Source organism: Parasteatoda tepidariorum, chromosome 3 (assembly GCF_043381705.1).
Source record: "Parasteatoda tepidariorum isolate YZ-2023 chromosome 3, CAS_Ptep_4.0, whole genome shotgun sequence".
NCBI lineage: Eukaryota > Metazoa > Arthropoda > Arachnida > Araneae > Theridiidae > Parasteatoda > Parasteatoda tepidariorum.
In genome coordinates, this window is record NC_092206.1 from 84,497,524 (window position 1) to 84,514,906 (window position 17,383).

Consider the following 17,383-nt stretch of genomic DNA (forward strand, 5'->3'; position numbering starts at 1 on the left):
TTGCTATTCGGCAAACTGATACTAAATAAATCTTCGTTACAACGAAGTGGGGATCCACTATAGATACCACAATAGTTTTCTATTCATATTTTCTAAAGGAAAAAAGTTTATGTAGTAAGCAATCCTAAAATAGTTAGTAAAATAATTTAATTTTTTTAATCCGAGTAATATGTTTAAGCATAGTAGTGAAGGAGAATAATTTTGGCAGATCTGCCAAAATTTGTTTTAAGGTGCTTGAACACTTGTTTTGAAGGCAACCCATCACAAATAGGAGCGGCATCATATATTTTTTAGAACAGTGCTGGCGCAGGAATAAAGCATTCGCCTCCTAAGAGATGACCCAGGTTCGAATCCCAGCTGCTGTTGATTGATACGAATTCTGCTCCCTGGCTCGCAACAACCACAGTGCTGACGTAAAATATCCTCAATTGTAGACAGATCATAGATTAGAATTCCCTTGCCATCGGGCTATCTGCGGGTGATTTTCTTGGTTTTCCTCTCCGTGTTACGCAAATACTGGTCAGTTACATCAAGAAGTCCCCCACGAAGGTTGGTTTGTTCCAATGCTTGATCCAGGAGTTCCCTTGCCTTTTGGGTGTGGTTCAAGATTACAAGGCGTCGGAGTTGAACATTGATAGTCGTTAACTCAGAATCAGGTCGGCTGTTCAACGCCGATTTTAACACAAAATAAAATATATATTTTAGTTGATAAATTTTTGGTTTAAATTTGTCTACATATTTTGCGCATCGTCTGTATTTATTTATTATATAGTAGTATGAATTGATATATTAAATAGAATTTATAATATATTAACTCCAATAAATGTTAATTTAATTTATTGAACTTTGTTCATTTATTTGAAAATCATCTGAGGAGCGAAAGACACTATTAAGTGCTGATGTGCCCTATCTAACACCCTCTTGATTACGGTCCAGGGTCCATTATTCTATATAACAAAGCGAATAAACAGTGCTCTAAATTTTGTGAAAGTTTTTGAACTGTGATGATATTATTTAAAAGAATAATAAAAATATATTGCTATTAATACATATTAAGAAGGTCAACTATTAAAAAACGATTTATGGAAAAATGAATTAAAAAAAGAAACCTTCTTCGCCATGCGCAGATAAAATAACAATGCAGTCAATTTTAATGAGATGAGCCTTTTTTCAAGATATATATTTAAAGATAATAGAGAAATTTACTGTTCGAATTTTAATTTTATTAAATTTATTACCTTATATTTAATAAAATTTACTGCCTTAAAAAATAAAATACTATATAAAAAAATAAAAAATAAATAAAATATATAAATAAAATAATAAATTTATTGCTTTAAAGGAGCGAAATTTATAACCTTAATGACTTTTAGTTCAGCAGTCTAACTTATTCTTCATTTAAAAAAATCTTCTGTAATATCGTTTTAAAAAAATAAAAGAGAAAATTTTAAATAAATCGTTTTAAAAAAATAAAAGAGAAAATTTTAAATAAATCGTTTTAAAAAAATAAAGGAGAAAATTTTAAATAAATCGTTTTAAAAAAATCAAAGAGAAAATTTTAAATAAATCGTTTTAAAAAAATATCGTTTTAAAAAAATGAAAAATTTTAAAACAAAGAAAATAAAAAGAATAAAAAACATTTTAAAAAAGTAAACATTTCAAAAAGAGTAAACAGTTCGTATTATAAATAAAAACCTGGTTTCCTGATTTTTGACGAAACTTGAGCGGTAACAAACAAAAAACAAGGAATTAAATAACAAAAAACAAAGAATTAAATAAGAAGCTAATTTAAAAGTGAGACGAGTTCTAGCGAAATTAGCATAACGAAGAAGAAAGTTATGTCCCATGGTAAGGAACAAAAGAAAGCTAAGAAGAGTGGACGGTTAAGTTCCGCAGGAAATGGGTAAGGAGGACAAATTCGGCAGAAAACATCGTTTCAAGGTTGTGGGTCCATTGGCATACTGACCTCTGCTCCCCATCATCGGTCCTTCATCGAAGAATCCTCGGCAGTTGCAAGTGAATCCTTTCATTGAAGAAGAGCTTTTCCAGCAGGTAAGAGAATTTCTCTTATTGGCATAAAATTTGGCATTATGGCAGATTGACGAAAGGCGCCAAATATTTAGTTTAATTTCTTACAAAACGTATGCTAAGTTTTAGAACGGTAGTTTAAATAACATATTTTTTCACAGAAAAAAATGGAGAAAATTAAATAGTAGAATTTAATTAAACTTGAAAATACATTTAATTTTAACGAATTGACAAATTACATTTCATTAGTAATGATAAAAAAAAAACATTCAATTGGCGTTGATTTCAGAAATATTTTCTAAGAAACAAATGCACTATTTTATATAGGACAAAATCCGATTTATTGGAGAAAATAACATTTAACGTGAAAATATGAGTTTTATTGAGAAAAATATTTGCTTCATTATAAGGAAAATACCAATCATGTAATGAAAAGTAGCTTATAAAAGAAAAATATTTGTTTTTAATTTTGAGCATCATTTATTTTGTGTTTAAATATTTATTTCTATGTTTAAATAATTTTTTTTATATGGTAAAATAATTTCCTTCTTTTTATTGTGCAATCTGCTTTATAAATCCAATTTATTGTTTACAAACATAATATGATCTACTAAACAAAACTGAAAATCTCATAATTGACGTTTATTTCGAGCGACTGACATCTGAGAAAAAAAGTTACTAAATTCTGTTTGAAAAATTCCAATATATTTTGATGGGATTCCATTTTAAATATAGAATTCATTATCCTCTGAAAGTTTCGAAAAATCTTTTTTTTATAGTAAAATTGATTGAAATCAGTTAAGAAATTAAGAAATTTTAAGTAATTCACAAACTACTATTACTGGAATAAATTATTGCACAAAGGAGTATGTTCAAGTTCAGAGTTCACCCAAAATCTTAAGTTTAAAATCGAAGATTAGAAAACGATTTCTAAAATTTTTCGTTAAAAACACCTTTTTTCATTTTCAAACGATAGTGTAATTTTTCTTTTTATCGTTGCCTTTTTTGAATTTTTCTTAATAGACTCTTATTTTTCATACTCATTCAATTTTTCTCGTTGTATTTATTTTTTATACTTTTTCACAATTCTCACTATATTTACTGCTCCAACTTCAACTGGTGATATGAAAGGACCTGGCAACTTTAAACTTAGTTGTTATAGCAATATTCAGTTAAAATATGTTTAAATTAACGGAGTTAAAAACATGTAGTTGTTACAACTCGCTTTCTAGTTAGTTGAAATAAATCCTTTTCACGTGGGGTTTTTCTTCAAATAAATCTGCCAGAACTTTTCTTTTTATTGTCCACGCAATGAATTCTTTGAATTTTTTGCGAAAAATAGAATGTATGAAAAACCTGAATTTCCAAGGTCTGTTAACAGAGGGTTATCTTAATAACAATAGCAATATTAATAAGAGATTAAGTACGAGCTTTTGCAATCATTTGATATTGTTTTCATAGTCAAAGCAGATAAACAAAAACAACATTAACAAATAAACAAAACAAAAAATATTATGTTACCTACGAATATTTCATGCTAATTTCCAAGGTCAGTAAAACACAGAGGGTTATTTTAATAATAATAGTAATATTAATAATTCTAGTAATATTAACAATGATAGTAATATTAGTAAAAGCAGTAATATTAATAATAATAGCAATATTAATAAAAACAGTAATATTAATAGTAATAGTAATTAAAAAATAAGATTGTGTACGAGCTTTGCAATCATTTGCTATTATTTCCATAGTCAGAGCATATTACCAAAAACAAAGCAAAAACAGCATTAACAAATAAACAAACAAAAAATAAAAAACAATTTTATCTACGAGTGTTTCATGCTAATTTTAAGGTCAGTTAAATGTAGAGGATTATCTTAACAATAACAGAAATATTAAGAGTAATATTAATAATTATAGTAATATTAATAAAAAGATTGTTTACGATCTTTGGCAATAATCCCATATTATTTCCTTTGCCAAAGCAGATAAACAAAAATAACGTTAACAAATAAACAATAAAACAAAACAAAACAAAAAAAACATTTTTACCTACGAGTATTTCATGCTAATTTCCAAGGTCAGTTAAATATAGAGGGTTATTTTAGTGATAATAGTAATATTAATAATATTAGTAATAATAATAAAATTAATAATAATTGTAATATTAATAGTAATAATAATATTAATAAAAAGATTGTGTACGAGCTTTTGCAATCATTTAATATTATTTCCATTGCCAGAACGTATAAACAAAAACAAAAACAAAGCAACATTAACAAATATAAAAAAAAGAAAACATTTACCTGCGAGCATTTCATGTCAAAAGTCACAAATTAAAAAATATATAAAAAGAATCAATGTGCTTATAAAATGAATGTTAAATTCCTGTCCTTTAACTTTCATTTTATAACTTAGAACAATTAGACATTAATAAAATATTTTTAAAGAGTAATTATCAAGAAAGAATAGGTTTACATCAAATAACAAACAACAAGACTCTAAAAATAATAACTATAGAAAAAATGTTTAATTTTGAATGGGTACTTTCTATTCTTGCTCTTCAATGATTAACCAGTAAAAAAATAAAAAAATAAAAAATTTCAATTTCGAAAAGGTACTTTTTCTTCAAATGTTTAATTTTAATGGAATTTCATAATCATTAAGATAGTGCTTTTCTTCATTGAAAAAATTACTTTTTCAATCCAGGTTTCTTTTTAAAACTGTTTCACAACCATTAAGAGAATAATAATAATAAAATTTAGTTTTAAAGTAATATGCGCTGCAACAACGCTTAATATTTAATCCTACAACAAGATATTTGTTAATGCCATTTATCAATTTCTGCATATGATAAAAGCTCTTAATGACTCCTACGCAATAAATTATGACACGAAGCTTGAGCCGGATGAGCTTTGATACTTCAGAATTTATTTAAAAGGTGCCTATATCATGCAAATAGCCTCTACACAACTCTTTGATGCTTGAATCAAAATTTGGATCAATGTTCAAAGCCTAAAAATAAAATTTCTACGCAAAATTCATCAATCATATTGATACCAGTTTACTTCGTTTGCGAGATTAATATAATAAATACTAGGTTGTTAAAAAAGTTCGGCAACACTTGCAAAAATTTCAACTTTTATGAATTTTCATTTTGTGTTGTTGTTTTTTTGGTGTTCTTAGTTTAATAAACTTTCATCAATAAGGTCTGGATGTCTTTGTATGAAATTGAACTTTGGGTTTTGGTTCGTTATTGCTATAAACGAGATCTTTCAGCAAGGGTAGCTGCAAGATTGTTGTAGAACTTTTTTAACAATCTAATATTTAAAAATAATATTGTTGTTTATAAGAAATGTGTGTTACTTTAGATCGCTGGGAGTCTTATGATTTGAATGGATAACACATTAAGTGAAATTTTAGTGATTTTGCGAAATTCTGTAAGTAAAATGAATAGAAAAATCATAATAATGTTACTAAGCATTTTTTACTAAAAATTATGTTCGTTCAAACCGTCATGTGTATTAAGAGCTTAATAGAAGAGCATATTAAAATAAAATGAAATGAAAACCGCCAGGATATTACAAAAAAATTTTTTGAAAAATGTATGTTACTTTAGATCGCTATGTGTGTTAAGATTTTAAAAGATGAACATGTTAAAGGAGATTTTAGGGATTTTAAGAAATTTGGTGGTGAAATGAATAGAAAATCTACGCTTTTTTTCATTAAGTTAGTTCAGTTCACCATGTGCAGATCATGTCAAATCAGGGATTTAATTGACAATCATCAGTAAATTACTAAAGAAAGTTTTTTCATTAAAAATTGCGATAATTTAGAGCGCCGTCTCTATTTAAATATGTATAGAAGAACATGTTAAATCAGTGGTAAAAGCAATAAAAAAAAACTCATCAGAATATTGCAATATATTTTCTTTACTAGTTTTGTCACTTTAAATCGCTATGCGTATTAAGATTCTAGAAAACGAACATATTAAATGAAATTTTAGTGATTTGAGGATATCTGGTTGTAAAATGAATAGAAAATCTCCGCTTTCTTTTTTTTCTTTTTTTAATCATTTAGTTCTGTTCGCCATGTGCAGATCAAGTCAAATCAGGGGTCAAATTAATTGACAATCAACAGGATGTTACTAAAAAAGGTTTTTTGTTAAAAAAAAAAAAGAGTTTTTTTAAAAATTGCGTTAAAAATTGTGTTACTTCAGAGAGCCATGTCTATTTAAAACTAAATAAAAGAACTTTAAATAAGCTGTAAAAACATAAAAAAACTATCAGAATAATGCAAAACATTTTTTTTTTTGAAAAATTATGTTACTTTAGTTTAACGTGTGAATTGAGAGCTAAATAGAAGAATATGTTAAATCAGCGATAAAACGAATTAAAAATTATCAAAATAGAAATTTTTTTTTAAAAAATTATGTTACTTCAAATCGCCATGTGAATTAAAAACTAGATTGAAGAATATGTTAAATCAGTTGTAAAAGGAATAAGAAATCATCAAAATATTGCAAAAAAAAATTTTTTTTTTAATTATGCTACTTTAGATTAACATGTGAGTTGAGAGCTAATTATGAGAATATGTTAAATCAGCGGTAAAATGAATGAAAAGTCAGCAGAATATTTTATTTCTTCTATTTTTTTAATTATGTTACCTTAGATCACCGTGTGAAGTGAAAACTAAATAGAAGAATATGTTAAATCAGCGGTAAAAAGAATAAAAAATCATAAGAATATAACAATTTTTTTAAAGAAAAAATATGTTACTTTGGATCACGCACACCGTGTGTATCGAAAGCTTAATAGAAGAAGGTATTAAATCAGTGGTGAAATGATTTAAAATTCGTCAAAATATTACTAAATTAAAAAAAGAAAAAACGTTACTTCAAATCGCCATGTGTAATGAAAGCGTATGTTGCGTGATATTTTATTTTGAAGAATAAATGAAACTAATATTATTTCAAAAATTTTTTTCGAATGATAAAAGGAAAATTTTCTTCCAAATTAAAAGAAAAAAATATGCAAATTCAACTAAGAATAGCTATACTTTTCAGAATAACTTCTTAATAATTATTTTACATTAATTTCTATAGTTTATTTTTTGTACTTAATTTAAAATTGTATTTTAATTTTAAAAGGGAAATTACAACTTCAGTTATTAAACTTAAATTATTCAACAACAAGTTGAATATTTTGGCAAACATTATAAATTCCCATAAATAATCATATAACATTACATCTAAACAAAATTAAATATTTTATTGCTTTCTGCTAAATTATTTATTGATTTTATTGATTTTTTAATTTCATTTATTTCATTTATTTATTTATTTCATTTATTTATTTATTTCATTTATTTTTTAATTTCATTTATTTTATTTATTTTACAAAGAAGAAAAAAATATCTGTATAAAAAGAGTAATACAGATAACAGTTATTGATTTTGTTAAAATCAGTAATGCGAATAAAACTTTCAAGTTCTTTTATTATTTTAATTAATCCATGTTGAGCTTATCCAAACTCTTTGAAAACCAGCCATCACTTTGTGGAATTAAAATCACCACCCATACCTAACAGTATGTCAGAAAATTGAACTTTAGTTAAGGTCATAATGGTCATAGCGATACTTGCATTTAAAATTTTATTTGCTCGCCTATCCTTTTTGAACATTTAGAACAGTTTACATCATTGTTACACCTCTTCCTGTTTAACCAACTTTCAAAGAATATGTGCGCATGATTTGAATTAGTATATCAATAAAATGTTTGTTTATTATTCATCGCAAGTGTGTCGCGTTTTGAATGTAACAAAACGTGTAACAAATGTAAAGACATGTAACAAAACGTGTTATCTAAGTGGAACAACAGTAGCGTTGTAATTCCTTATTAGCTAAACAGGAAGAAAAAGGAGGTAAATGAAATCTCTAAGAAAGAAATTAACATGATAATAAAATTTTAGATTTGAGCTGTTCAACTAAATTTTCAGAAAAATTGTATCAACGTTAAATAATAATGTCGGTATCTTGGACAATTGTAATGTGCAATTTTTAATGCAACCTTAATAAGGTAAGTTGTTAGATTGAACCTCTACTCGGTTCAAAATAAAACATGATAATACGGTTAAATCTAGAAGAGTGGTTACCAACTTGCGGCCCGCGAGCCACATCCCGCCCGCGAAGCCTCTTTGTGTGGCCCTCGAACTAAAATATATTAGTAGTTATTTTTTTGCGGACAATTTTCGTAAAAAATCTATATGGTTACAAAATACTTTTATTTCGTTAAAAAAAAACAAACTAATTTCCTCGTTTCTGTGAAATGTTAAAAACTAACGGTGCAAAAAGATTTATTTCTCAGGTAAAAATCTACTTCTTATTAATTCAATACTTTTGTTTTGTACAACTTGATAATAATCTGACAGTAATATTTAATGTTCCTTCAAACATAAAAGAGTCCTATGTAAAATTTCGATAAAGTTGCGGCCCGCCATTTGACTTGTGCTTTTAATTGCATGCCCCCAGATCATGTAAACTGGGAACCCCTGATCTAGAACAATACTAAGGCTGCCACTAATTTGAACGATATTATAGTCACGTCTATCAATGACTATACACGCTCCGATAAGTTTAACAGTTTGCATATTACAGATTTATATACTTTTTAACCAATAGAATTATTCTTTCATTTACTGATTCACTTATTTACTAATTCGTCGATTCACTCAATCGCTGTTACCCCTATTTTTCTCATGATTCATTGACTCATTGCTTCACTTCACTTTATTTACGATAAACAGTATTTCTCTTCCTGTTGTGTATCAATAATGATGTTGATACTCGACATAATCGACTCGGAACAATTGCCTGTTTTTATATTTACATTATTTTTATTTCAAATATTGTTTTTGACTCTATTTTTAGGTTTTACGAAGATAACCCTTTTTTTTCTTTCTTTTAATGCTTCATGTGTTTCAAATTGATGGTTAATATTCCATTACATTCAATCATCACTTTCTTATCATTTTTTTTCTTCTAAGTCCCTAGAACAGGAAAAGTCTGTTTTATCCTCCTTGTATTACATTTCTCAGAAATCCTTTGATCGCATTAGCTACCACTCAGAAAATAAATCCAATTTCTTTAAAAGAAAAAAAAATCAGTGATTTTTAGGGATTATTGAATTAATTTAAGGGATTATTGTATTATAATTTAACAAAAAATGTAAATATCCATTTCCTGTAGATAATTACCTACAATGAAAATTGTTTTCTAAAAATTAAAATTTTTCCACAGTTTTAAAAGTTTATTCCTCTTTTTTTCAAGTTTACAAAAGCAAATATTAATTCATTGTTGTCTTGAATGTTTATTTTATCAGAACGTATTACAATTTTATGTCTACATAACGAGAAAGTAATTTTCATGCAAAATAACTTATGTAGAAATTTCTCTATGTTCGAATTATCAAAATTTTGTTAATCTATATATTTCATGACCGTCGTTGAACAGCCGACCCAATTTTGGGTTTATGACTACTAATGTTCAACACCGTAACCTCGTAAGTTTTAACCTAATCCAGAAGACAAGGGAACTCGTGGATCAAGTATTGGGAGAAATTTGCCTTCTTGGAGGACGTTTTGATAGAACTAACCCGCTTTCTCGTTACATGGAGAGGAAAACCTCACACGGTTAGCCTGACTGCAAGGAGAGTCTAACCCATACCAATTATTATCCATATAATTATTTTTACAATTTGACACGTAAAATAATAAATACGGTTTTAAATTTTTTTTAAAAAAAGTGGGAAAAGAAAGCAAACTTTCGTTTTTTTTCATTCTAATTTCAGGAACATAGTGATGAATTTAAGTCAGGAACAATGGAGAAATTCAAGCGAATAACAACTCATAACACTTTTGACAATTAACAAATAAAATATTAAAATCATTTGATTTATTTTTTGGTTTATCTTTCAATAAATAATTTAGTGATGTTTTCTCATAACAACAAAATTTATTGTTGTTTTAATTTAAAATTAGAAGAATGATTATTTAGATGATTTATCATACGTGACTTCATAAACAAGTACAAAATTAATGATTTTTGTAAAATTTTCGAAACGTTCATGTAATTTTGTGTCTCTGTCACCCTGCTCACTCTTGAACATCAAGCCCCAAGATTAATACGTAATCTTTTGGTTCTTAATGAACCAGTTAAAATCATGACGAGTGAAACTTGGCTATTGTTATTGTATTAATCCAGATTTTATTTCACAGATTCAGTTCCCATTTTTATTTGGGTACAATTTAAACCTAACTGTTTTGCTCGGTTAACAATTGCAATTTCGCATGCAACTTTTTTTCCTATTTAATTTTTGGTTACCATAATAATTTTAGCAAAAATAATAATGTTTTGCAATTTTACATTCGTAATTTTAATTGCATCGGTTGACTAGACTGAACACTGTTTTCTATATAGTTTTCAAGTAAGTAACTGTAATTTAATTACTGTTTAATAATTATAAAGCGAGTAATAGGTTCGATACATTTTTATACATGTTTATCTTAAAATGTTGTGAAATAAAGTAAGTTTGGATTACTTAATAACAAAGAAACACCATTTTGGTTTTAAACCTTCACTAACTTACATACTTATGCGACACTACAGCCTGCTTTGAGTCTGCCGAACAGTATCGTTCAGGACGTTCCTATTTTTGGCGTTCGACTTTCAGTTTCTCACCTTGAAGTTGGTTAAATTTTTGTGATATTGTCCAACCATCACTTTTTCGGCTATCCTCTTGGTCCCGGGTTTAAAGGTTTCCAATTTAAAATTTTCTTAGATTTCTATTTTCATTTAATCTTCCAATGTGCCCCAGCCATGCCAAACATCAGGATTTAATAAATCGAATTATGCTTTTTCGTCTGATTAACTGATCGAAGAAGTTCATTCTTGTTTTTTACTCTCCACTGAGTATTATTTACTTAAATTGTTCCGAAAATTCTACTCAATATTCTCCTTTCATTTTAAGAATTCTATATGAATTAATAATTACTAAAATCCAAAATGTTATAATAGCAGAGAATAATAACAAAGAAGAATAAATAAACATTGCTGATAAATACCGTTTAAAAAGGGATTAAAAATATTTTACAAGTTAAAAATACCTTTATAATTTATATTTAGTTTATGCTAGTGATAACCAAGGAAATCTAGATCTTCTTTGTTCATTAAGGTGAAACAGTTTTAGACCATTATATTTCAAAGCTATGTAGTGATATATATCTATATTTTTAAACATTATATATACTTTTAATATAAAAAATTTTATATAAGAGCATAAAAATAAACTTTTACTCTAAATTTTCAACAAAACATTTTTGTTTCAGTTTTAGACCATTATGTTTCAAATCTATATAGGGACATATGTCTATATTTTTGGACATTATATATACTTTTATTATTAAACCTTTTATATGAGAGTAAAAATAAACTTTTACTCTAAATTTTTAACAAAACATTTTTGTTACAGTTTTAGACCATTATGTTTGAGATCTATATAGAGACATATGTCTATATTTTTGGACATTATATGTACTTTTGCTATTGAACATTTTATATGAGAGTAAAAGTAAACTTTTACTCTCATATAAGTAAAAGTTAAAAAAAAAAAGAAAAAAAAAAGTTTAGAGTAAAAGCAAACTTTTACTACAAATTTTTACAGTTTTAGACCATTATGTTTCAAAGCTATATAGAGACATATGTCTATATTTTTGAACATTATCCATACATACTTTAACAACCAAACTTTTTATATGAAAATAAAGTAAACTTTTTATATGAGAGTAAAATGGCAAATTTGGTAAAAATTTGCTGAGCGAAATTGACGTACACTATGTGAATTAAAAAGACGTTTAAACTATAGATTAAAATACTATTTTATAGTCTTTATTGTTCAAATAAAACACACACATTATAGAAAAAAAATATTTAACAAATACCATACACTCTAACTCTTTTGTACAACCACCTTTAGAAACAATTGATATATTATCACTATACAATTTACATTTCTTTAGTTGGTGCGTAAGTAAATAAAGCTGATACGCAGTTTCTTTTTCAAAGTTTCGGCTTATACATATCGTAATAAAATAAATTCAACCTATTCAGAATTAAAAATTGCTTTGTTAGAACAATTACTCCTTCAAACCATAGTTATTTAAATAATTACAAAAACTGAACCTAATTATATACTAGCTATTAAATGTTAAATACCACATATATAAACTGTTTTGCTTCAACGTTGACAGGGTTAACATTATTGCCATGCTAAAATCTTTGTAATTGAATATTTTTATAAAATGTTCTGTAAGTCATAATTCAGAAATACCCAAAGTATCTTCTTTAATTTTTATTTACGAAAATGACTTAGGGAAGAACATAGCACAGATAGAAAATAAAATGAAACTTTTCACTCCCCCCCCCTATTAATTATGACACACGGGCAAATTTGTTCTACTAAACTTTATTTAGATGTAATAAATTTTATTTACATTTATTTAACTTCGATTATAATACTTCAATTTTATTAATGGAAGTTATGACAATCCGGTAAACAAGGAGTTTTTTTTCTATCACTAGTTCTTCCTATTTTAGTGGGTAGTCAATTATTTTAACTGCCCAGTCAACTATAATTTCAGAGTAACTAACTTAAGAGCTACTAGAAATTGCCTATAACTTATGAGTGGAGATTTATTAAATTCATTTAAGGATTAGAAACATATAAAGATGAACTAGAACAGTTGCCCTCCACTCAATTTATCAATACTCGGTACTATTGTAAAATCTCATCTACCATTTCCTTCTAAGCCAAAAAATGCTATAAAAACAACACCATTTTCGCTAACGATAAAAAATTATATACCAAATACATCGTTGTCGCTTTGATAAACCATCAATGTAACAATCAAAGCTACAACCACGTTACCTTCAGAGTAACAACTATGTACAACGAAAGTAAAAACGATCTTAAACCAAAGTAACAACAAACGATAATCGTATGTTCTAAGACAGGGGTTTCCAACTTACATGAGGCCGGGGGACAGAGTTAAAAACGCAAATCAATTGGCGGGCCGCAACTTTATCAAAATTTTATGTAGGACTATTTTATGTTTGAAGGAACATTAAATATTACTGTCAGATTTTTACCAACCTGTACAAAACAAAAGTATTGAATTACAAATTAAAATAAGAAGTAGATTTTTAAAAATATTTATTTGCATATTAAAAAATCCGGGCTACAATAACTTTAATGTGCACCCATGTATTAAACAATTAATGTGCAACAGATATCTAATTGTTAAAATATAAAACTTTAAAAAGGTTGGTTTTAAAATTTTCATAGTAGCACACAAAATGTTCAATGACAAAATTGAGGTTTGTCTGCTGCAACCACCAGAGAATTGATATTTACATTTCAAATTTAAAATTTACAAATGTGTGCGTAAATATTTTCACCCAAAATGAGTGGTTACCAAAAGTTAAATCGGAGAATTTCTTCGAGAAAATTTCTGATACACACATGCTGAATGAAACTCCAAAATACAAAAAAATGAAATAAAAAAGAGCAACATACACGATTATTTTTGTATTTGAATAAAAATTTTCTTGCATGCAACATCTGCGAAATAATTTTTTTTGCACCGTTGGTATAATAAACTTCACAGAAACGGAAGAAATTAGGTTTTTATTAACGACAAAAGTATTTTAAACCCATATAGATTTTTTACGAAAATTGTCCGCAAAAAATGACAACTAATATATTTTAGTTCGTGGGCCACAAAAGGCTTCGCCGGCCAAATCTCGTGATTGCTAGACAATATTCTTGGTAACGAATTGAAAAATAATGATCAAGATTATTGTCCATCTGGTGAAGCCAATGTGAACGTCTCTTTTATTAGAAAAAAATAAATCCTTTTTAATATCATCAAATAACTACATTGTCTATTTCTTCTGACACTTTAATTTTGGTTACTTTTCAACTGATATTAATTTTAATGACTTTCAGTGAGTATGGATGGATAACTGAGAATAGCTGCAACACCTTCAAAATGCCTGAGACAAGGAATTCTCTGCAGGAGGATCTCTTCCCATCTTCCTTGACATTGGCTGAAGAGAATGAAGAGAACGAATCTTTCCGAAGAAAACTGACATTCGGGTTGGGTGTCGCAGAAATATTCTGCGGTGTGATGCTCGGAGTATTTGGACTATTGTCAATGAACATGGACGCAGCCATGTCATCCCTAGCTGGAGGCCTCTGGGCAGGGGGCGTGGCTGTCGCTACCGGCACATCTGCAATATGCCTATCCAAGTGTTCAAAGAAAGCCGTCCACGCTGTCATGTTTCTGTGTCTGTCAGTAACGAGTGTATTGACCGGTGGCTTGGCAACTGTATTTGTAGCTACAGGACTTGCCCATGACGCTCAATGGCCAGCTGGATATTACGTTGACAGCGACGGCAGGAGAGTATTGTTCGCTGGAGATATTGCAACCAGAGCACCATTATTGGCTGTTGCGGCAGTCACCCTGACTTCTGCCATCGCAGATTGCGCACTGGCAGTAGCGTGCTGTATTGTTGCTGCGCAGGAAGCCTGCCAGTGTTATGTTTGTACCGACGATGATGATCCCACAGATCATGATACGAGAGTTCGACATGACCGGCTTGTGACATGGTTGGGGCAGCAGGCGTTGATAGACTTTATGAGAGCTAGCGGGAAAATTCCCGAAATGAATCCTCCGAGTTTGATGAACAATAACCCTGTTGTGAATAGTCATGGCAGTCATAGATAGTCAGGATAAAATTTACTGATCGAATACCATAGAAACATATGACTTGTGAGATAAAATACTGTTATTTTAATGTCAGCTAAATGGAAATAGTTTGAAAAATGGAAATTCTTATATTTTGTAGGGGGCTGGACTCTCTTCTTATAAACCCATTATTGTAATGTTTTCTTTTCTTTTTTTTTGCCTGATTCTGAACTTTGTGCATAAGTAAATAATTATAAAGCTTATGTATATTTTTGTGTACATTTTTGTTTTGTTGTTGCAGTATCTATTCATTGTCCTTTAGAGATATCTATCATCTAGAACTGTAGCAATTAATTTATCAATAAATTATATATTTAAAACGTAGTTTATCATTCCCTTATAGATATTATTCATTCAAAAATCGATATTATTTATCAGCACATATTTATATTCATAGAATACTTTTAAATTATGTACATCGAGTAGCTTGATAATGTAGGAACAGTTACAATTCATTAAATATTTAGAGTTAGAAATAACGAGTTATAAACTTTAAAAAAGTTGATTTTTAATTAGTATAGAAGAAACCTGCGTGATATCTACACTTAATAAGACTGAGTACATAAAGAGAAAACAGAAATATGTTTGCTGGAGCAAGAAATAATCTGTAAATTTTTAGAAATTTTATGGTTGGATAATTTCACTTTCAAATGAAACAATTTTGCCTAAAGTGTATTCCTTTAATATTTAATTTATTTTTAGAAGATTATTTCTGTTAAATTAAGTGAAAAAATATCAAATCATAGACTATAGCATCATTTATTTTTTCTTGCACAAAAATAACATTCATAAAGTTTAATGGACGAAAGAAAAACTGCTTCGTATCCAATCAATTTTTTTCTCGTCAGCACATGAAGGAATATTTTTGGCGATTTTCTCGCATTTCTTTAAAAAAAAAAATCGCCTATTCCTCTCTGTTTCCCATTACTCTACATATTTAACTACCCAGTAAACGTTTTCATTTAGCTCTATAGCACTAACTATTCATATTCATTGAATAAATGGCACTATTAAAGTAGTTTGTGTTTTCAATTAAAATAGTATATAGATTAAATAGTCACTTTTGAAAAATTGTTTAGAAAATCATTTTAATTTCTTTCACTTTTACAAATTCACTATGGAAGGTATTAATATTGATTCTTTATTAAAATATGACAATTCATTATTGTCATCTGTGATTTTGCGGATACCACGGCGAACGTTATTAGTGAAATGAAAAAGTGTTTGCCGAACGACCTCATAACGATAAAATCAGTGGCGTACATAGACTTAGGTGCGCCCCCTCTGCAAGAATAAAAAATGATCCCTATCTTAGACTTAGCACAATATTCGTAAAATTATAATACGAGACAACAACACTATGATGAGACATTCGGGATTGTCGAGATGTCAAAATTGTTGGGATTTTTAAAACTTTAGAAATTTGTAGTGATAACCACCGTAAAAAACGATCAAAAGATTACATTGATTTAGATTTGGGGCGTTCAAAAACTTAAATGCGCGATTCAGAATTTCTGATTTTTTTGATCAGCAAAAAAATATAAATATTTCTTTTGTTTCATGTTCGGGTGCTACCGCGGGCTACAGGTTGTGCACCCCTATAAGCATATTACTTCTGGATCATTCCCCCTCCCACTCCGCGGGGGTATTACTTACGCCACTGGATAAACTTGTTTCTATCTAGAATGTAGATCATTAGTTGGAAAAACTACATTATTTTTGTAGTTAACTTATTACAAATGTAGTACCTTACTACAAATGTAGTTAACTACAGCTACAACTACCCTTAACAACTTTTTTTTAACTAAAGCTACAACTACCCTTAACAACTTTTTTCTAACTAAAGCTACAACTACCTTTTCTACATGTAATTACTACAAACTAATCTGGAGATGTAGTCACTGCATCATTACTTTCGGGAGGCGAGCTAGGATAGGGAACTTAATTTACACCCAGGTTCAAAATGGTTTTGAATTTAAAAAAATGGCTCATTTTAAACATGATCAGATTTTAAGAAATATTTACTTATGTTTACGAGAGCTAGTTTGTTGTAACATTTTTTTTACGAATTTGTTCTCTTCACCTTTTCTTGAATTTCACGACAGCGAAAAAATAATTTGGGAAATTCTAAGAAATTATCAGATATTTTAAATTTTGTTAAATGTTTAATGCTCTTTTATTTCCTCTAAGAAATAAAGTACAAACAAAATACGTTCTCTTCCTGTACCTGATGATAAAATATATACCTGGCAACTTCGAGTCATAATTAGTTTGCTTATGTTGTACAGTCAGCAAAAAAAAAAAAGATATCACCCTGAATAACTTTCGTTCTAATAATCGGATTTTCACGAACTAAGTGTCAATCTTAATGGTTCCTGGGGGTGACCTCAAATATGCTAATTAATTAGTGCTAACTATTAATTAAGTTACGAAATCAGACACAAAAACGTACTTTCTCTGAATAAACATATATTTTTTTTTACATATTTGGA

At 28.2% G+C, this 17,383-nt stretch overlaps 1 protein-coding gene across 1 annotated transcript; it reads left to right on the forward strand.

Moving 5' to 3' along the window:
* Nucleotides 1–1,950: 1,950 nt before the first annotated feature.
* On the forward strand, nt 1,951–15,207 carry LOC107437150 (uncharacterized). The gene is made up of 2 exons (XM_016049062.3): nt 1,951–2,052; nt 14,090–15,207. The coding sequence occupies exon 2, from the start codon at nt 14,133–14,135 to the stop codon at nt 14,868–14,870; it is 738 nt and encodes a 245-aa protein (XP_015904548.1). The 5' UTR covers nt 1,951–2,052; nt 14,090–14,132; the 3' UTR covers nt 14,871–15,207.
* Nucleotides 15,208–17,383: the final 2,176 nt, after the last annotated feature.

Excerpts from the sequence above, each read along its gene's own strand:
- LOC107437150 (XM_016049062.3), top strand. The coding sequence starts at position 14,133 with ATGCCTGAGACAAGGAATTCTCTGCAGGAGGATCTCTTCCCATCTTCC.